Source organism: Oryzias melastigma, linkage group LG3 (genome assembly GCF_002922805.2).
Source record: "Oryzias melastigma strain HK-1 linkage group LG3, ASM292280v2, whole genome shotgun sequence".
Lineage (NCBI taxonomy): Eukaryota > Metazoa > Chordata > Actinopteri > Beloniformes > Adrianichthyidae > Oryzias > Oryzias melastigma.
Genome location: NC_050514.1, coordinates 25,037,363 through 25,059,731, shown reverse-complemented (window position 1 = coordinate 25,059,731; position 22,369 = coordinate 25,037,363). Strand labels below are relative to the sequence as shown.

Below are 22,369 nucleotides of genomic sequence, written 5' to 3'. Positions count from 1 at the left end.
TTGGAAGTGTTTTGGCTTTCATAGTGTCGAAATCACAATCTGCGGCTAGCTGGACAAAATTTATTTTGTTGGATGTGAGTTAAAGATCATTTTATTAAAGCTGGTCTAATGATAAAACAAGGCATTATCTTGTTGATTTCAGGTAAAAATGTTATTTTTGATGCTGTGAAAGATTTTTGATTATCAAATGAGATATTTCTCATGTCAAAATGTTTATGTAAAACAAGTAAACTTTACTTAAAAATTCACTTTGGTGAAAAAAAGTAAGTCATAATGGTCTACTATCTTGTAGTAAAGAGATACATTTAAAACGTTTTTTTTGTATTTTTATTTTTTAAAGTTTGGCTAAAACAGAATAATCATAATAAAAAAACAAAAAACACTAGTATTGCTTTTCTCAAAAGATGATAGGAGTGGGTTATTAATGTTCCCTGTCCAGTTGTGGCTCTGAAAACACATAAAGATTTCTTTTTTTTCTTACCCCCACATAAATGCAGACAGCAGAAGTATAAAATTGTAACACTCAATGTTGAAAAATGTGGCAGCTTTCACTTCTCTGTGGCTGTCCTCATTCTCACCCTCACTTTAAGGTGCCCTTAAATGAGCTTCACTCTCCCTTCAAAGTCTTCTTCCCCAAGGTATTCTCACTGCTGCCACACTGGGAGGACTGTTGTTGAGAGGAAGGAGGCTTAGACCACTGTGATACATTTACACAGCCATTCTGAGGTCTGGAGTAATGTATATAAATTGCATTTTTCAAGGTGCTTTTTAAAAATTCTTCTTTTTTATTAAAGTGCACTGAATATTATCTGTTTGGAGTTAATATTCAGCCCCACATTGCCAACAGAATGTGCTTTTTATAATAGTATACAGAGGGAATAAATCCCCACAGAATCTGGAGTTGATTGTCCAACCTCATATTCCTCTTCTTTTATTTGTTAAACTGTTGAGTATTGATATAAAATGCTATACAAAGCACACTATGCTAAAATGTTTTTTCTAATGATTTCCAAACACACTGGAAGTAGAAGACAGACTCAGAATTGTGGTGTGAGCAGCATACGTTGGCTGGATTTTTTTTTCTCCCTTTAATTTCCCCAGAGGATTATAGTCTCCGCTGTCAGAGTCAAATATAATTGCACTAGCATGCAGGAATATAAACATGTGAATTGTGTTGCCTTGACATTTAGGTTTTTCCCCCAAATATCAATTTAATCTCCAATAACAGACACTAAATTGTGAATTCTAGGCTTGATTGAGATAAGAATCATGTCACAGAATACATATCCTCCTTTTGGATACTCTGTCACGGGCTATCTTTAGCCCATGTGCGGATATTCTTATGCGTATCCTGTGAATGAGAGTGTGACAGCCATCACTGGTTGTCTCCCTAACTTTGTTGACAGTAGGCTTTCAGACAGCCCGCAGCTAAAGCCTAATGTGATTACTGTCTTTGTGAACGGGATGGATAAGAGGTTAAAGGGTGGATGTGGGCCTGTGCGCATGCAGGTACCGTCTATTGTACGAGAACTTCACAGTCAAATAGCTCTGCCGTCACAGCTTGCCCTTTGAACCGTGAAAGATGAGCTCACTGTAGATTTTTGAAGAAATTATTGTATCATGCTAATAATAGCTTCTCTGTCTTTCCACAGCAGAAGAAGCCAAAGAACTCAATGAAGACGAGTCAGAGACAGGTTAGTAAGTCACGGTTTTTGCAATTAACCTGGTTCAGCAGTTAAAGCTTGTGGCCGCCACATGGTGGCAGTGTCAGGGGTATATCCTCTAATATGTGTGGTCTTCTCTTGGTTGATTTGGAGTTCTTAAATTGATGAATCTCTACATTTCCTCTACTCTGAACCTTTTTTAAATGTCACAAGGTCAAAGGAGAAATTCAAAGCAGCTTAAGGGAAGCAGATTTCTACGTTTTGATCATCCTTATTCTGTGCTATGCTTTGGAGCCACATGAGGTTTGCCAGATCTTTATTTGCGGCTCAGCTAAAAGCGACATATGTGACATGGCTCCTTAAGAAAAAGCGCAGTGATTTGTGATGAAGCTCAGCAGGGGGGGGGTGCAAATGTGAAAGTAAAAGACATATCTGGAGCAACAAAATCTAATGGTAAGAAGCTGTTAGCTTACCAAAAAAAAACAAAAAAAGCACACACTTTGTTCAGTGACGGATGATCTACAGTGTCCCTAACACCTTTATTTAGAAAGAATGAAATATATGTGTTGGAAAACAAATTGCAAGTTTAGTGGAATTTGATGTTAGACGGTGCTGTATGAAGATCTAAAGGATTGGGATTTTGGGTCGTGTATATTATACATGTAATATTTAAGATATTAACTATGAAATTGTGTAAATTGGATTTGCGATAACAAATTAGCTTACTGAAAACACCACAATTTTGAAAAAAAATTGCATTTTTCAAAAAAAATAAAAAGGGTTCTTGCGCATGGAGGTGGTATATTTTGGGACGTATTGGAATTGACATATTTCGCAAAACTGCAAAGGAATCACTTTTTTTTTTTATTAAATGTTCCTACCATTTAATTTAAAATTAAATGGTAGGAACCGGCTGGCCTGAGAATCGCACAGTGGGTGCCACAAGAGTTCCCACGGCGTCACACACCTTAATGAAAGCTGAATGTAATGTGAAATTGTTGGATTTGCAGCTGTTCTTTAAAATCACCAAGATTTCCCAAAATTGCATCATTTCTAGGCTACACTTGCCGATTTATAGCCGAATAAGCTGCCGACATCTCCTTTCATAGATGAAGACAAACGCTAGTGCCGTGGCAGAAATTGGAATGTGTTTTCCAATTGATTACTTTGTTAAGATGTTTATTTTTTAATAGCGCTTAACAGACTTTTCACTTGCGTCTGTAACTGGCTAATTGACATAGATAGAGTGTCAATGGTCTTGCTGTGACGTCATCCAAATGCTCCCTCTTTGTGATTCAACTTAAAACAATACTTGTTCTTCTCCATTACCATGGTTTTGAGAGACTTATCGCATGATTTGGTTTCTTTTTATTCGTGTAAGCATGATTTCATGCGAACAGTGTAATTTTGAAATTGTGTTTTTTCGATAAAGTCTTGCGCAATAGAGTAATGGAAACACAGCTATTGATAGGCAAGCAATTAAATCCCTAAAGAAAATGTAAAATTTATATCAAAATAAAACTTGAGGGTGGAGACAAGATGGCGGCCAGACATTTTTAGCTGTTTTCAGATTTTTGCTGCACCTTTTATTGAAACTTTTCAATGTGAATTAACAGTTAAGTCTGCAGGATGAGCTTAAAATTGGACAAAAAAGGTTGTATTCCTTTTAAAAATTGACATTAACAAAAGTGTTCAGATTTGTAGAGCTGTTAACCTTGTTACATCGCAGCTTTAGCTCCAGTGTTTACATTCCTTCAACTATTGTAACTTTTCAACCTTTAACGTGATCAGCGTAAATCAGCTTATTCTGTCACGTAGGAAAGCAGATTTGTGTTGGTATGCAACATTTTAAATATCCACTTTTCTCTGCGAATCGGCTGATTCATGTTGATCGCGTTAAGGGTTACAGACTGTCTTCCGGGTCCACACTTCCAGTTTCGGCAAATGATGTCTGGGGGTCATCTTGTTGTCTGCAGCCTGGTCCTCTTGGAAAACTTCCAGAATTTCACATCTTCACGTGTATCTTTATTTCCAGATAGTTTTAGAATTGTATTAACCCATGAAACATCAGTTTCTGTGGTTGTTCTCATGCCAAAAGCTGTCCATAAAAAACATTTAGATAGGATTTTAAACTGGTGAAAGGCAATGAGCTGCAACTTTTACTGAATCTATGAATTTTTATTCTTTTGCAATTTTATATATACTGTTTGTACATTTATCAGTTATTTTAATTTGTGTTAGCATTTTCTTTTGAGTTATTTTTCTTTTGCTTTTAATGTCAGAAAAAACTGCTTTAGCTGTCCTGATATTTTCAACAACCTGGTTTCTTCATACTTGAATGCAAAGACCCTGGTTGTTGTCCATGACTTGACGACATATTTGAGGAGCTTCTTTTGTCTGAATTTGTCTCTGGTAATAAATTAATTTATATCTTCTCTTGGTGATTTTTAAGCAAAAGTCATTGAGTGTTTTCCCCAAAGTCATCGTGAGTATTTTGCTGCATTCAAACAATTTACCAAATGAAATAAATTGACTTGAATAAAAAAGGAAGAAAAATGGTAAAGTAGGAATCAGTGAAACTCATCAGTTTTTCTGAAGGGGTCCAACATGTTTTTGTGGAACAGTTCCATGTTTTTTCCATCACAACACTCAACAGTTTTGATATGTGTGCATGATAGGATGCCAGCAGCATTTCCACGAGGCTGTTACAGTCTGACTAATGCTCTATGAGGTAGTTTAAGTGTAATTGAGCCTGTCATTTTGTTTGCTTTTTATTAAAACACAAAAGAGGGTCTTCTGGGTTTCACGTTTCCACAATGTCCAGGTCTTCCCAGTTAAAAGGGATTTTCTGAAAAAAAATATTTGTAAAAAGCTAATTTATATTTTTATATTTTAAAAGGAAATTAGCCGTTTTTATTTTAAGAGGAAGAAACTGTTTGAAAAAAAGAATCACTCCTGCGATCTTTTCAGATTAAACCAAGACTGATTTGTGCCAGAAGTATCCTGTTTTTTTTTTGTTTTTTTTTTTTTAAGCTTTTCCAATTTTTTTTTAATTTTCAGTCTGCTTTGTTAGGCAGGTGATAAATAGGTAAGAAAATAATTGCATTTTGTTTTGTAAAAAATTAAATCTAATTTCTTAAACTATCTCTTTTATTACATTTTTTGATATTGGAAGAATGATTGTTTTTTTTAGAAAAAAAAATAAGATGCATTTTTCTTCATCTTAGTGAAATTTATTACTATTTATTTTATGTTGGGGCCCTCATTGTTATTACTTTGTGGAAGGAGAAGATTGAATCAAAAAAAGACAAATTGTCTTGAAGAGTACATTATTCTTCCAAAGTTACTTATCTGCAAATGTTTTCCTGGTTGGTTTTAAATTGAGCCTTCTCAAAATGGCAAATCTGGCATTTTAATTCCGTTTCCACTGAAATGTGTCTGTTTCTGTTTGAGCATCATAAATGTGTCTGTTTAGCCTTCTAAGTTAGTGAATTTATGACAGCTGAGTTTGGAGACCTCAAGTTCCACTCCAGCTGTATTTTTTAATGTAAAATCATCCCCTTTGGTTTGTCTGAAAAAAAATACAAATATGCAGTTTTTAACCAAAATCAAAAAGGTTTTGTCGGTTTTTAAGACGTATTTTCTGCAGTGCGGCAGGAGTTCATTAAGAATTAGCCTTTGGGTTGTGGGGATGACTAGTGACCCTAAAGTAACCCAACGCTGATATCCCAGCATTCCTTTGTTTACACTCTCTTCTGACAGCTTACAGCCCATCACAACCTTAAACTAACATTAGTGTAGCAAAAAAAAAGAAAAGAAAAAAAAATAGTAGCTACCTAGTCGTAAAGTTTTGAGTCAGATGACAGCTCAGATTGGAGCGCAGCGGAAAGACTTCGGCCCGCTCATCGTAGTTGCTGTATGATAAACCACTGTTTTGTTTTGTTTTTTGTTTTTTGTTGCTCCTATTCCATTTGAATAAATAAATACTGTACTCAAAAATGTTGTTGTAATCTTAAATTCTTTTATATATGTCCTCTGTCATGAGAATAGTTTACAAGAACACGTTAAAAACATGATTTTGAGCAGGTCTTTAATGAATTGACCCATTCCTAAATCTGCTATCCAACCCTCCCTCCCAAAACTGCATGTATTTTAACATTTGTTATGTGCATGCTAAACAAATAACATGCTAATTAAAGAACTATTAGGTTTCAGGGGGACAGCTTTTTGTGTACAAAATGTTTTTATGTTAGTTGAGTATGTAAATTTTGCTCTTTTCATTTTTAATTGATACTCGTTTAATAATAATTATCTTTCTTTCTGTTTCATTGGTTAGAATATATTACTGTCTGTCAAGAAAAAAGTACGTTTCTTTGACAACATTGGCTTCAGGGGTTAACCAGTAAAGACCTGAGGGTTTTCCCTTATGCCGTCATGTCATTATTTATTTAACTCTTATATATATATATATATATATATATATTAACTAATTACTTAGCCTTTTGGTCAACACTAAAGTTAATAGCATGTGATTTTCATAAGCTTAGAGATGAGAATATATAAATGAAGGGGGTCAATGGCTTATTTTTTTCATTCTCTCTCATAAATGTTTTAGGAACCCTGTGCAGCCAGAAACAGGGTCAGCCGCCCCAAAACTAGCAAGACTTAATGGCTCACCTTTTGCTCAAGAGGCTGGGGAGGGGGAGCATACACAGCTGGGAACTGTAATGTGCTTGTACTCCTGTGATGAAACTGAAACTCGTAGCCACTCTTGCCTCATCTCTCCGCAGCGTCGACCATGCACCTGGTGGTCCAGGTGGATTTGGTGGGCGGTGAGTTTGTGAAGTCAAGCTAATGGCTCTGTTTTATGAGATCATTCTCTAAGCAATTCAGACAGGCAGCTTTGTTTTGCCATCTGGCTCCAATTGCGCTGACAAAGGCAAAGGTTCCTGTGTGAGACAAAGGAGCTAAAATGAGCCTCACTTTCATAAACCTAGGATGATGGCAAGCCACGTTTGTGTGTTATCTTAATGAGCTGTCCAAAGGAGAGTGTACCTTCCTTTCAAAGCTAGCCGAACTGGAACAATAACCAGTGATAACTAGGGACCTGGGCTCATTCATTTGCTGTGGGATTTCTTTGTTGCCTCCACAGCAGAGGCAAATAATGTTTAACAAACAGCGTAGTTCACATTCTGGATGTATTTGCAGTTTACTGAAGCCAGCACTTTGACACAAAAACACACAGGCAACTCCGAAAAGACCATTAAGAGACAGCGAAAGTAGCTGTTTATGCACTAATGTCTGTCCACATTCAGAGAAATCCGACACGCAATTCTCGCCGTCTTCATGCCTCACCTTCTCTTTGAAATGTGTTCAGTCATCTAACCGTCATGTATTTTGGAGAAATGGCTGCCGTCATGCGAGTGCAGCTCCTGTCAGAATCTGGCTTCAGTTTGTATGCACGAGTGCCTGGAAGAGAGCGCTAGTGACCCAGTTCTTTCACCGGCGCAGAATCAATGGAAAGGAACAATTTGACACACCCTGTGAAAAAGAGAGCAGGGTTTGAAAAAGCCTCTGAAGAAGGAAGGTTGGAGAATATCAAGTTTGTTACACATAGGTATACCGCTGGCAGAAAGCACTGAAATGGAGCTCTGACGACCTTTTTTATCCTCCCTAAGTCACAAAATGCCCTCTGTTATCATATTGTAGTTAAATTGAATTAAAGGATTCACTAAAACATGGAGGAGAAAAGGACAGTCACAGTTGACACATAAGAAATCAATTAGTTTGCAGTGTCAGCTAATGAGTTATGTATCTCACCTTTAGAGCATCCGGCGGCGATGGATAATTGCCTTTGACCATTTGTGTAAAGTTTTAAAGAGTCCCATGAATTATTTGGTCCTTTGTATGTCATCGACCAGAACAATCGAAGGTGGTCGCTAAAACCTGTCACCACAGAGGAAACCACAGTAATGAAAGCCAATGATTAGTGGAAGCAAGCGTAAACTTTCACAAACCTGGTATTCTAGTCGTGTTAAAGCACTGAAATAAATATGGATTCACTCTTTTCAGAAACAGGAGCTAAACCTTCCTTTGGTGTTAACAAATATTTTAGGGTTTGAATGTTAAGGCATTAATGCACAAGATTAATAAAAAATAAATTAATTGCACATTGCTAAAGACTTTTATATCTGCAGTATTACACCAAGAAAACAGAAATGTGGACATACAGCCATTAAAAACGGAAGACCTAAAAAAAAAAAAAGAAAAAAACGTTCCGGTCATTGCTCCATATCACTGCACTTGCTGCTTTAAAACGTTTTCTTTCATTATCTGGACAAAAACAAGCAGTAAGAGGAGAACTTTCTCTCTGAACTGATGCTTTTTTTTTATTACTTATCATGCCGATCAGAATAAATATCGCTTTTCTTTGCCGCTGTAGTCGAGGCTCACCGATGCGTTGTTGTATGTGCCCGTTCAAGGATCAAATTCTCTGCTTTATGTGAAAAAGTGACCTAAACGATCTAAAAGTACTATAAACAGATTGAATATTTATTTCTTTTGTAAATAACCATGGTATAAGTGGGATAATACCCGTAAAGTGTTTTAATGCATCCTGTGGATCACTGCACCGCCGAGGCAAAGTGAAGGACTGCTCCTCCATGAGATCGAATTAATTTATGTTAATTAATATTAACACGTTAATTCTTTTTGATTAAGCACATGCAATAACGTGTTAACGTTTACAGCTCTAATTATTTTCTTTTTGTTTTTTTTCTGAGCCTGAAGGAAGTTTTATCATGAAAGAATTCCTGATTCTGTTCACAACATCCGTCTAGGTCACATGACTTAAAGCAGCTGCCCTAATGGCTAACTAGATTGCTAAGCCAGTAGCACAAAGATAAATACAAAAAACAAACAATCAAACATATTTTAGACTGGTTCTTAAAAATATTGTCCAATTTAAACCGGCCCGTGGGCTTAAAAAGGTTGGAAACCACTGATATAGAGTTGGGCTATATAATCGAAAATTTCTTTCTTTTTTTGTCTGCTGGTTTGTTTTTTTACTGCTGTATGTTAGCATTTGTTTTCTTGAAGTAATACTGCAGACACAAGTCTTTAGAGTTATGCTTGTCTTACTGTTCATGTGTTTTGTACACAATGTATACTTCTGGAATAACACTTGATAAATTTAAGAATTTCAGACACTAAAAATGAAGGAAAAATGTTCTCTCTGGCCTGTTTTTGTTCAAAAACTGCATGTTGTCATTTAAAATGTACCTTGTAAATAATGTGATTAATAGTGATTAATCTCAACACAAAAATGTGATTAATCTTATTATTTTTTTTTTAGTCGATTGATAGCACTAATTAAAAATAAATGTTCTAAATATACAGTTTTGTGTGTGATTTCAAATTGTGTTTATTCACAGATAATAAGTGGCTGGCAAATACTGTAACAAAAAAAACATAATAATGATCGCGACCCTAAAATATTTTCAACTGTATTATTTATTGATAAAAACCTAAATCTAAAAAGGAAAAAAACAACTCTGGAATATGTGATGTTACAGGATTAGGCTCAATAAAAAGCTGCATACAGCTCCTTTATAACATAATTCCGCTTGACAGACTTACAGTCACTAATATACCATTCCACCTTGCTGCAGAGGGCATTGAAAAGCAGCCCCAGGCAGCTCAGTTTGACATGCCGCCTTTCACTGGCACCACTCTCCCAACCCCTGGGCTCTCTCAACGGTCACACATTACTACTAAAGATATGTAAATAGAACATTCATGTTTCTTTCATTATTAAATGTGGGTCACAGGATAACTCTCAGAGTGCTAATTAAAAGAACTCTCCACACACCATTGAGTAGTATTTGCAGTCTGCATTTGTACTCTTCGCTGTTTTATTTCCTTTGTTTTCTCCTTTGCTGAACCCTGACAACTTTTTAGAACAACTAACTGGATAATAATGAAAAAAAAAAACTTTGCGTCCCTTCAGAGGAATCAAAAAGTTCTCTAAATATACTCTCTTTGTATGTTTTTCCTCATTATTTTGTATATGACAAGGCTGTTTTCTCCTCTCGCTCTAACTCTCTTTAGGCTGAGAGATAAATTGACCAAGACTGTTCTGCACATTGAACAGCTTACACAGGCGATCAGAGGTTATAGGAGGAGAGAGACACCTGATCAGTGTCAGATGATATGGAAGATAAACCGCAGACCCTAAATAATTTGAAATAATGAGCTTTGCCACGCTTCATAAAATCAGTCTTTGAGTTGTGTTTCACAGCGCCGGTCCACTCGCGCTGGATTTACATGTTCGAAATAAAAGCTGCAAAGCATGGTTTTGTTGGAGAGAAGAGGAACTTTTGAAGCAAAAGCAATCTATTTTCTTGGATGAACCTGACTGTACAGGCGCCATTTACATCTTCCTGCCATACAACACTCACTACCAACACCACCCTGCTCCCCCAATTCCCCTTCTGTCATGTAATCTACTCTTCTCTGACAGCACAGGAAAGGCCCAGTGGGAGAATGCCTATCTATCTCGCTTCTCCAATCTGCCTGCCCTGTTTGGTTCCACATGAGCACTCAGCTGCTGTGACTAATTAAATAAAGCGCTGTGCCCTCTGCTTCCTGTTAGCCATGGCGAGGTTGGTGCACAGAGATTGAGGGGAAGAGGAGGAGGAGGCAGGATAATAACTACAAAGCCATTTTGGTTCAGAAGACAGCGACCATGAAAGTTAAAATAATGCCAGGGTAACTGTTTTACAGAGTCTAAGATGTTGATTCTCAATCTTTTTTTTTTCTTCCCTTCTTCTCAGCCATGACCCCACTGAAGACTTAAGGCATGAAAAAGGTAGGTGAGATAATTGTTCTTTTTAAAAAGATTTGCATCGTCCGTCCTTAAGTTTCTCCCCTGACTTCTACTTATCACAATAACCAGGTAAACTTAGAAGCAAAGAGCTGAAGGACACGGCGCCTCTGAGAGCGTTTGGTTTCAATTCTTTAATGAGGCCTGGCAGACAGTCCAAAGTATAAAGTCTTGACATTTTGATTTCAGGATTCCCAAGGTCAATGCCTGACATACACAATATATTTCATATTATCTGCCAAAAGGATATTCAGGCCCGCTGGAAGCACCGCCGAAAGTGTGTTCATTAAAAACAGCTAAAGGATGAGGGGGTGAATCAGCCTTCATCTCCTTCAGATTAAAACCAGCAAATTTCAATTTCCAGCTTTTAATGTTTGATTTTCCACCTTTATTGAAGAGTTTCAACAAAATCATACCTTTTTACCGTCTTTTAAAGTCCTGATCTCATATGAATAAATTCTTGTAATCCATTGAATCTAGGTGCTGGTATTCTTTGCAAACTTACTTTCTTTACAATAGAAAAGTCCACTTTGTACTTTTTTCACCCTTAATAAAAGTGTTACATCCTGCTGCTACTGCTGGACCTTTTTCCATCCAGTCCTTTGCTCACCTGGGAGGTGTGGCCAATGTTCCTTGATTGGCACCTGCTGGCTACTTAAGACAGAGAAGGTCTCAGCAATTTGTGGGGTTTACTTTGAGTTGTGCTGGAATGTTTTGATCTTTTCTTTCTCAGCAGTCTTACACTACTGAGTTTTGGTATTTTAGTTTGGGGTTGGACCTTGGTAGTCTTGATTTGTGAGCTTTGTTTATTGTTTTCTTTAGGTAGATTTATGTTAGGCACCCTTTAGCAGGGAGCTGCTGACTGACGGTTGACATGGCTGGGTCAGCAGTCTCCCTGACTTATTTTGTTTTTTGGCCAATTTTAATTCCTTTTTGATTTGTCTTTTTGTTTCATTCCATTTATATATAAATGAATAACTAGCACACTTTTTTTTCTCTCATTTCAGGACACAGGATTTCTTTTATTTAAGAAACTGTTTCTTTTATTCTCATTGGTGTCCAGTTTTTGTTATTTTTTATCCCCCCCCCCAGACCCAAGCCGGGTTTGCCCATAGGGGACATAACAATAGTAGCTTAAACAACTGTTCCTCTCTTGTATTACATTAAAAATAGTTTAAATATTTGTATTCTTCATGGCTTTAAAGCTGAAGTTGGTTCTTCTATTAGCCTCTATTGTCAATATTTGTGCATTACTGTCAGAGAATCATTCTTCATGGGGGTCAAAGATATTCACAAATTTCTAATAACAAAAAAATATAAAAAAACATTTTATTAGTCTTTCTGGAAACAATTACGTGTGAGAATTTCTGGAATATATTCAGTATTTTATTCTTCGTTTTCAGAAGCAGACAAAGTACTACATAGTATGATATTTTGTACTTGTTTGTGAGGAAAAAAAGTGGTGAAAATGCTTTTAGCGCTGCGTTCTGCAAGCATGGAAGGACACGAGGGGATGCTGCAAACTTTTCACCAGAGGCAATGATTTAATCACATGCAGTTAGACCTGAGGTTAAAAGGCGACTGATGATCAATAATCCCTGGTAAAAGCCTCCTCTACCTTTTCATGTCGGTATGTTACCCACTGCAGTGCGGTTAGACACCAGTAAGCTAATCTATGCTACAGTTAGTGTTTATTTTACCTTATCCATTTATATCCAGATAATTTTTAGAAAATATCTAATTATCACATGATATTCTTTAGGTCATCCTGTTCATTTATTTTTCTTCAAGTGAACTAAAACTAGATTTTCTTCATTTGCTGGTTATGTTGATGCTTATCTCCCAGCCCATCAGCTTCAGCGGCAAACAGGTGGACATTTACAGCAGTGATGAGAGCCAGATTTTCTTGCATTTTTGACCCTGTGGTGCTTGGAAAAAGGAATTGGACAATCATGGCTTCCCGCTGTTCACTCGACTGTAGACAGAATGTGTCATGCTACATCACCCCTACCTAAACTCAGCTCATGCACCTGCAGGGGCCAGAAAACCCCCTAACCTTTGAACGGTTTTGGGAAAGCTGTCAACTAAAAGGCAAAACATTTCTACAGAGGCTAAATATATTTTGTTTTCACTCTCTTTTAAAAAAGAAAAAAAAATAGTATTTGTTCTTCTTTGTTTTGGATAGTTTTTGAAATTTGGATGCAGATATGGTAGAAGTCATGTTTGTGTCACTGATTTGAAAGGTGAGGTTTCCTGTTAATACTAAGGTGCTCAATACAAAATGTAAAGTACTTCTTCAGCATTGTTTGTTTAATGTTTTAAATATAGTTAAAAGAAAGAAACTAGTTTCATGCTAATTCAACATATTTTTTTTCATGTAAACATCAATATTTTCTATTTATGTATGATAATGCTTAAAGATTATAAGATGAAATTCAAATAAATGCAGACAAAATATAAACTAAGTTGTCCAAAATTTTCATAGCAAAAGCCACCACAGATGGAAGGTTAGGTTGAGTCTTAGTTTTGAAAAATTGGCTTTAAATACCAACTTCGATGATCTTTTTAGGCTGTTTTCAAAGTGTTAACAGTGGGAGTCTATATTGGCAGGAGTCTGGCAATATAATGCGTATCCTGATACGTCACAATACAATACGAATATATCCCAAGACTGTCCCGGAGCAATTTTTCACTTTTTTATGATTTCTTTTCTTGTCAGCATTAAACCGATACAAGTATCGCCAAACCAAATATTGCGATATATCACTGTATTGTTTTTTTTTTTTCTTTCCTATACCCCTTGTTCCCAGTGGTCTTTTAATCATAGTCACTTTAAGCCCAAAATAAAAAAAAAACATGCAGTTTTCTAGGAAATACTTCCTGTAAAGCAGCCGTAGCTAATTAGAAATTCACCTCTTGTGGTCGCAGCCGCTTCTGCAAGCACAACCACACCCCTTCTTCCCCTCCCTATTGCTGAGAGCTGTCTGTTCACATTCTCCCACTAGCTTACACACATCCCCAATCTAACATTAATGGTGCAGCAAAAATGGTGAGCAATATTGAAGCTATCCAGCTGTTCAGTCAGCTTTGATAAGGAAAACAAAGACATACATGTGGACCTAGTCTCCTTTAGGCTTGGCCGTCCATCATATTTTCTATGTCACAAGTACAATCTTTTTCAAACAACATTTTTTAGTCTGCTCCGTATTCACAATGGTTTGAATTAATAAAACTTAGAAATGCAATGAGCTTAATACTCTTCACATACAGTCCTCCATCATGAGAAAAATGATACAAGAACATGTTAAAACCACCAAAAACACACTTTCACCAGAGTGGGTCTTTTAAGTTTTGTTGTGTCAGTTTTTATTGAGTTGTTGTCTTTGCCTCTCTAAGTCCTGATTTAATAATCACTAGTTTGGTGATGGTTCTATGAATTCTCTTTATTACCTGCAAAGACATTAACGACTGTCTTTTTACTGCACCTTGATTGGTACCTGCTGTAAAGTCCCTTGCAGACTCCCCGAGATGGAGAAAAGTAATTTCCAGTAACTAGCCAAAGTAAAGCCTGACCAGTTGGAGACATTTGTCATTACTGTCGTGTCCACTGACCTTCAGCGCTGCTGCCTAGTCAACCTAATATCCTGCAGGGCTTTAGACCTCTCTGCTCCTGAATCATCCAGGATCAATTATTCTAATATTTGTAGCATTTTTTCTATTGATTGATGCATTTGTGCAGTGTGCAGCATATCTCATTTTGCAAGGCAAAGCTCTGCATTTAATTGAGTCCCTTTAGAGTCAAGAGGCTCTTCGGTGTGATGAACATTTTTCTTTACCAGTAAATGTGTCCACATGTATATATGTAAACACACACACATCTTATTTAAAGTCTGTTTTCTAAAGACTTCATCTAGTGTTTGATTAAAAGTCAGTCATTTTACAGGATTCAAAATAATAATAGCCTAGATGTGTTCAAATGTACCTCGACAGACATTTTTGCTTTTATTGTGTGCTCCGAATAATTTTCTTTTTAAAGATTTAGATATTTAGACCTTTTTTGCGAAAGCTACTCAATTTTGTTCCACTAATTTCTATAAATAAGCTGGTTGAGACTGGAAGCAGACATTCCTTTTCCTGTGTTAAACTCTACAACCAGGACCCACAATAGTTGTGTTTTAATTAGATATACGCGCAAAACTTTATCGAAATTCTCAAAATGCCAAAAAAACCCAGATTTTCGCTATTACACTGTTTCCATTAAATCATAATTATACAAATAAACACAAACAACTCATGCGGTAAGTCAGTCAAAAACTCGTAAGTGAACAATACCTTGATTTTTTTGCCTCTGCATTGCCTGTTTCTGCTGGGTAGACACATCACCCTCCACTGCCTTGGCACGTTCTTAGATGCAGCAAGTGAATGAGGAGGATGTCCCTCATGTTATAGAAAAACATGAACAACATGTTTTTAGCTGATAGCGTTGCTTGCAAACTATATACACCACTTAGAAGTCCATCACTGTTATCTCTGACAGTCGCAGGCAAATCAAAGCCACATTAGCATGAAATAGAACGCACCACTGTGGATGCCACTGGTGTGATGACCCATCGCATGAAGAGATTTTGAGAAATTGTGGCTAGTGATTTTACAGAGGAGCTGTGGATCCCAGAATTCCAGATGACACGCTCAACTTTGGATGATTGTGATGCTGTGGGACCTCCTGTGGCGCAGTGCCTGATCCTGTGCAGTGCCCAAGGCAGCCAGTTCATACCATAAAGCGCACCGCCATCGCTACCTGACCCATTTAAGTGTTTCTATTGCAGTTTTGCCAAATATGACAATTTTGATACGCCTCAAAAACCACCTCTTCCAAGCGCAAAAGCGTTTGTTTTGACAAATGTGTTTTTGCAAAAATTTCAGTTTGGCAAATTTATTATCGCAAATCCAATTTACGCAATTTCAGTCAATGGAAACGTAGATAATGAGTTGATGAGATGATTAAAAATGACAGTTTGTGTTTGCAGGTGAGTAATCAAAGTTAGTTAAGGTTTGCTCTAATTTCTCCTCCAAAAGTCTCACGGTTTAGCGATCTTGTTTTACTATTAAGAGCCAAAAGAGAAAGAAAATAGAACCTTATGCACGGAGATGAGCATGTGAGGTTCAGGGTATAAATGTTCATAGAATGGGATCATAGAATATTTTACAGCCGTTTTGTTCTTATGTATGTCAGGGGAATAAGGCATGGGAGGAAACCTTGCTGAGCCACATATGGCTGTAAATGAGGGGAGAATAAATGTTCAAAGGGGACATAAAGGGAATAAAGAACTCAGTGAAATGAGGTGCTGCACAGGCGATCCTAGTGGTCTACTCCAAGACTTTCAATGAATTCAAATGAGAAAGAAGATTACATTTAAAAAAAAAAAAAAAAAGATAGGCCCTATAGGTGTAATTAGTGCTACATAATGGCTCTTTTGCAGTTCCTTTGGCAGAGATGTGAAATATTGATTTAATTCCCTTCTATTTATATTCACTTTAACTGTGGCTTGTCATGCTAATAATACATCTCATTGTTAATATTTTTTATTATCATAGTTTAGACGTTGTAGTGTATGGGTAGTTTTTCTGTAGACTACAATGGAGATGAAAGGAACTCAAATACAATGACAGTACAGGAAACGTTCTGTGATACAGTAGAGAAGTTGTTTCTTCACCTCAAACCATAAATCTGAGTCTTTCCGTTTATTTATTTGAGCAAACCAGAGAAGAGCAGTCCATTTGAACTGTGATTAGGAGAGGAAGGCAGACAGTTTGTCCAAACATCTGTAATGTTAAAACAAGAAGTTGAAATAAAAGTACAAGGATGCTGTGTTGGTTCCACCACCTTTGCGCTAATTTTTCAAAGATCAGACTGGTAATATGGGAGTTGTAAGAGGAGTTGCACAGCAACTGAATCGCTGATCAATGACAGCTAATGAACACGGCAGGAGTTCTGCTCTGTTTGCCTCTCGACAGAGCTGCCTTCTCCAGAGAGCCCCTTCTCTGCTGTTTTTGCCAGAAAAGCACAAGAGCCTTCATTGAAACCAACTGCCTCTGGGCTCAATTAACTACCATAGATTACTCACATTGCAAATGAGAGACGGCACACGAGATCAGCAACGTGTTGATGTTTGAAAAACACCAAGATACGCTGTTGTGCATGCCTGCACCCTAAACTGAAGATATGGCAGAGCTGTGCAGAGAATAAATATTTTTATAAGATTTTTTTTTTTTTAAGCAAATGAGGACGTTTAAGAAAAATGCTAGTACTATTCCTAACAGTTAGAAAATGTTCCATCACTAGTTGTAAAATGTATAGAAAACACTGAATTATTCAAATGCTTATGCTGCCTGCATACTGTCAAATAGCTGTCTGGCAGTGCAAGTCAACTTTTAGCGAAGTCTACACACGTGTTGTGTACTGGTGCTGGTGCGCGCTCCGTGCTGATGACATACTTTGTTTTGTGTGTGGTCACCAGGCCGTGGCCTTTGTCGTAGCAGATTAACATCAGTAATATTATTCCTCGCTCAAGCTGCTCTCTGTCTGTTTTTCTCTGTGCGGATGGAGAAGAACATCTCTCCTTCATGTGGCAACGTGACAGAACTTTTCCCATTTGCGATGTTTTGTTCACAGTAAGCAAAAACGACGGACTTCCGAGTTTTACAACTAATTAATGTTGATCATAAACAGGAGCTAGCTATTTTTGCATATTGTTTACAAAGCTCCTGGCTATCAAAGGGAAAATGTTCAGCACCAGAGAATTTACAGATGGCATAAACTTAAACACTTTGCAGGCCCCATGCTGTGATGGGAGTATGCAAGACATATTGCCCATGACTTTCATGTGTGTCTCTTGAAGCGTGCACATATTATTGTGATACTTGAGTACAAATCGCACATTCTCACATCGAAGTTGAAACATTCACATCTCTGCATGCTAGCTGCTTCTCCACAATGTTTTTACTGTAAATGATTCACTAATGACCCAAGGACGTTGATCAAAGACAATGCTTGAATTATTTATTTAAAAATAGTCTACTCTTTATATAAGTTGATAAAAATGTGTATTTAAGATAAAGTTTTATTATGGAGGAATGGTAAAAACTTCAATTTGAAGTAGTATTTTTTTTTTTTATGTTGGATTAAAACCAAATTAAAAAACAAAGCTTTCCTATTTCTGTTTCAACTTTTAGGGAATTTAAAATGGATTCTCTGTTTTTCAGAGCCTTAAAATTGGACAAATTAAGCCTAAATGAACAACATCTGCCTTTACGCTGCATCATCGTCTCACAACAGAAGCAAAACAAACGCATTGAAACAGTGTCTCCAGGAGAAACTGGAATCAATCTGTCTAAATGATGTTGTCACCTCATCTTTGTGGCAGATTTTTAACCCAGTTTTAATAACACCACTTCATTCCATCGCAGCTTGCAGACGAATGTGCGCACAATTCTCCCAACGCCTCACCGTCACTGTTCTAGTCTTACTGAAGTCTTGGCTTTAACTTCATTCCATCACAAGCTGGTTCTTTTCTGTGAAAGCCATTTTTTGTAGATTTTATACTGATGCTATAATCAATATGCCCCAGGTTCAATCATAAGATTTACATGACATACATTTGGTCTCACTTGAGACTTCAGGATATTATTATTTAAATAGGGATGTCCCGATCAGGTTTTTTTTGGACCGGATCCAATTCCGACTCATTTGATTTTAAGTATCTGCCGATACCGATTCCCAAATCCACATATTTCAATAAGCAGATTCAGATTTTTCCACATTTTACTTCATTATTTTAACATTTAACACTTAAACAGATAACTTCTGAGAAGTAGCTTTAACGAACAAGTGAAAATAGTGCAACTATTACTTAAAATTAAGAAATATTGGTCTATTGAGTAAATGTAGATGATAATTAGTCATGTGAGGAAGCTTAGTAAGTTTAGCTTTAATGTCTTTAGAATTACTGAACATTTTTAGCCAAACATGATTCATATTTTCATTTCAAATAATAATAATTTCAAATAATGTGTTGCATGAATATGATGATGAGTATTCATGATTGATAACATTAGATCAATTAAACAATTATTACTACTGTATATATATATATATATATATATATATATATATATATATATATATATATATATATTAAGATTATGGGATTCTTTTTTTTACTTCTTAAAACTTCAGCCTCTTTAGACATCACATTTTCGGTTGTTATTTTTTCTTAACTTTTCTCTGTCAGAAAATAAAAAAAGCATATCAAAGAACATCTCAGGTCTCAAGTGGTTAAATCACGTTGCCAGCACTTAGCAGTTAGCAGCTGCTATGTCTGTCAACAGCACAGAGAGCTTAACATAAAAAAAAATGTTTCAATGCATTTGTCGGTTGTTGTTTGTGTTAAAACAAACTAATAGAGACACTTGCTGTCAGTTTAAACCTTTTTTTTAAGAGTTATAAAACATGTAGCTAGCATGAATGAACTGTTTTTTTTTTTTTTTGTTAGCCTGCTGTTTGAACTTTAGTAACATGTACTGATCCGTTCATGACATTCAGACTTCTAGTGGAGTATTTATCCTGGATTTAGGGAACATGATCCTGTGCCTGAGCGTCTTTTTTTTTTTTTTTTCTGTAAGTTGAGACTTGATGTGATATTTGGGTAACATGCTAATTTTAACATACTGAACTATTTTCTTGGCTGGTTTTCTTTCCTGGGGTGCATTCTCTTCAATGTTTACTCCCAGAAATTGAGGCAACTGTATTCAATGTTTTCTTCTTGCATGATAATCTTTCAAAAGTGGACAAAATATCAGTGAAAATTCACCCGGCAGCAAGATTTTTTTTTTTTTTTTAGCATCTTATCTTCAACTTTTTTCAAGAGCTGATGAAAAGTTTGCTTTTTATTGCATATTTAAAAATTTGTTAAGCATATTTCATATTCCCAAATCAGTGTAATTTCTCGACAAGTTAAAATATACGTTGTTTTCTTTTTATTTTTCCTTTTTTTTTACATGTGTTTTATCTCTAACTTTACCTTAACACAACACCATTGCAACACTAGTAGTTCAAAGCATTATTCTTGATTAATTTTGTATTGCAAAGTAAATAAGGGAGTTACATTTTTATAAAAGTTTCACTAGCGTGTTTTAAGGCCAGCAACTCTTTTAATATATATATATATATATTTTTATACATATTATTTGATTGGCTTAATATCAGTCAAAGCACTTTCTGCTCATCCCTAAATCATTTTTATATGCTTGAAATTTGTTATTTGAAATGCAAAAAAAGAAAAGAAAAAAAGCAATCAGAAGTTTTAAACTAGTTTTCGTCTTGCAGGTGACCCATGTTTTACCCACGGACTTGAGACTGTGATGATCTGTGGGTTATCTGTTTGACTGAAAGATATTGCAGTCCCTGAGCTTTGTTCAGTTCATCTTCTAAAGTGACAGTCACCTTCATGCTGAATCAGGGAACAAATCAATCAAACCACAGGTGGGAGATGTCTGGCATGTCATAGTCTGTGACCAAATAGTGAGTCAGATCAACACACTGACAAAGTAAGTGGTTTAAGGTAAATTATTGTCTTGCATATTGAGGTGGCTAACATCCCGGATCCCAGTGTGAGCGCAGAACAAACAGAGACTCTCTTTCCTCTCTGCTCTCTGTGTTCTTCCTTGCGCTGAGCAGCCGAGCCTTTGGGGTTTACCACAGGAGCCTCTTGGAAAGATCCTTTAGACTGAAGTGAAGAATCAAGATTAATGCACTTCCCCTAAGGGGGGGAAAAAATCTTATAATTAACACCGAGGGGGCTGCAGAGTGCTTTTAGTGAGAGAAGCTGGAAACGAGTGACCTCATCCAAACCATGTAAAAAAAAAATAGTAAAAAAAGAAAATGGCTGAGATAGGTGAGGGATTTTTTGAGGGAGATGTGTGCTACTGCACTGGAACTGCAGTGGTAACAGAATGACCTGTCAGACACCTCACCCTGGCTTATTCTTATTGGGATAAAGTGGAAAGGCCTTAAGCAGAAGCTGCTGCTTTACTGCACCATTCACAGTAATCATTGTTATGTTTTCTGACCCGTGTGAATTATGACTGCATGCGACGGTTCAATGTGTTGAGATGATCTGAAGTCTTCTGAGGAGAATGGACGGCTGACCACACGGCGTCTCCAACTGCCCTCAATATCATTGAGTTTAGCCATCAAAGACTTCTTATCTGTCTGACAGCCACAGACACACAGACAAAACACTATCCTAAGGGGGAGTAGTTCACCAAATCTCTGTTAAGAGACTACATTTCCTTCCAGACATTTCTTTTAATATATATTTTTTAATTTTTTTGACACCTTATTATTTTAAGTGTTTCAATATTTCAACAATAAAATGAATTGAAAACAAAACCACTTTGTCATTAGGTGAATTATCAAACATACACCATGGAAACTGCGGACAAGCCCATTTGTGGCCTACATTTTCTGCCCACTTTTAAACTATATGGGGCCCACTTGGTCTTACTGTCTAGGCATTTTAAACCTTCCTACCAATCAAAAAGCATACCCCAAAAAATGCACAAATTTCCATCCATCCATTTTCTTGACCGCTTTGTCCCTTTCGGGGTCGCGGGGTGCCGGAGCCTAACCCGGCTACTGAAGGGCGAAGGCGGGGTACACCCTGGACAGGTCGCCAGTCCGTCGCAGGGCCTCAATCACACACATCCACTCTCACATTCACACCTAGGGACAATTCAGAGTCACCAATCAACCTATGAAGCATGTTTTTGGACGGTGGGAGGAAGCCGGAGTCCCCGGTGAAAACCCACGCATGCACGGGGAGAACATGCAAACTCCACACAGAAAGGTCCCAGCCGGGATTCGAACCGGGGCCTTCTCGCTGTGAGGCGAGAGCGCTAACCACTGCGCCACCGTGCAGCCCTGCACAAATTTGAACTCCGATATTATCAAATGGCACCCCACCCCAAGGGTTGTTCTGAAAATTAATAATACACAATTTTCTTTGCAAAAGTATCTTTTCAATTGGATTGGAGTAGTGTCCATTGTAATGCGATTGTTGTGCCGGTCCATTTTGGTGAAGAAAGAGTTGAGTCTAAAAGCAAAGTCCTCAATGTACCGGTTGAACTTCGTTCTAGTACTCACCTATTGTCAAGAGGTCTAGATCATGATCATGATCTAGAGCAAATGATCCAGGGTGGCTGGGTGCTTTCTTAGAGATGGGGTGAGAAGTTGGGTAGAGCTGCTGTTCCTCTATGTCAAGAGGAGCTAGTTGAGGTTACTCAGGCATCTGGTCTGGATGCTTCCTGGACGCCTCCCTGAGGAAGTGTTCTGGGCATGTCCCACTGAGTGGAGACCCCAGGGAAGACTCGAGATATGCTAGAAAGACTAGGCCTCTTGACTGGTCTGGGAACCCCTCGAGGGTCCCCCCCAGATAAGCTGGAGGAAGTGGCCACGGAGAGGGAAGTCTGGGCTACTTTGCTGCCGCCGTGGCTTAGTCCCAGATGAGTGGAAGAAGATGGATGGATGGATAGTTGTTGCTAATTTCTGCACCAACTAATGCAACATTTCTGCAGTGTGACTCTTAATGAAAACTAAAACCAATATTTTAGGTCTTGTTGAAACCTTGAGTCATCAACTAGTTAAAAACTGTACCAGTGCTGTAAAATATTTGCTTTAGATAGATCAAAGATGAATTTGGAAGAACAAAGCCAAATTTGGACCTCTGGAAGCGAGGAGATTAAAAATGATGCGAGAAATTAT

The 22,369-nt window shown here is 37.2% G+C and overlaps 1 protein-coding gene across 3 annotated transcripts in view; it reads left to right on the top strand.

Moving 5' to 3' along the window:
• The window catches only part of cd276 (CD276 molecule), an 89,901-nt gene that overhangs the window by 61,048 nt on the left and 6,484 nt on the right, over nt 1-22,369 (top strand). For 2 of the 3 annotated variants that reach the window (XM_024295705.2, XM_024295706.2), the window contains exons 6-7: nt 1,653-1,694; nt 10,499-10,533. In XM_024295705.2, the coding sequence (XP_024151473.1) occupies nt 1,653-1,694; nt 10,499-10,521 (65 nt within the window). In that variant the 3' untranslated portion in view covers nt 10,522-10,533. The remainder of the gene's footprint in view (nt 1-1,652; nt 1,695-10,498; nt 10,534-22,369) is intronic. The other variant, XM_036211144.1, reaches the window with a different exon arrangement.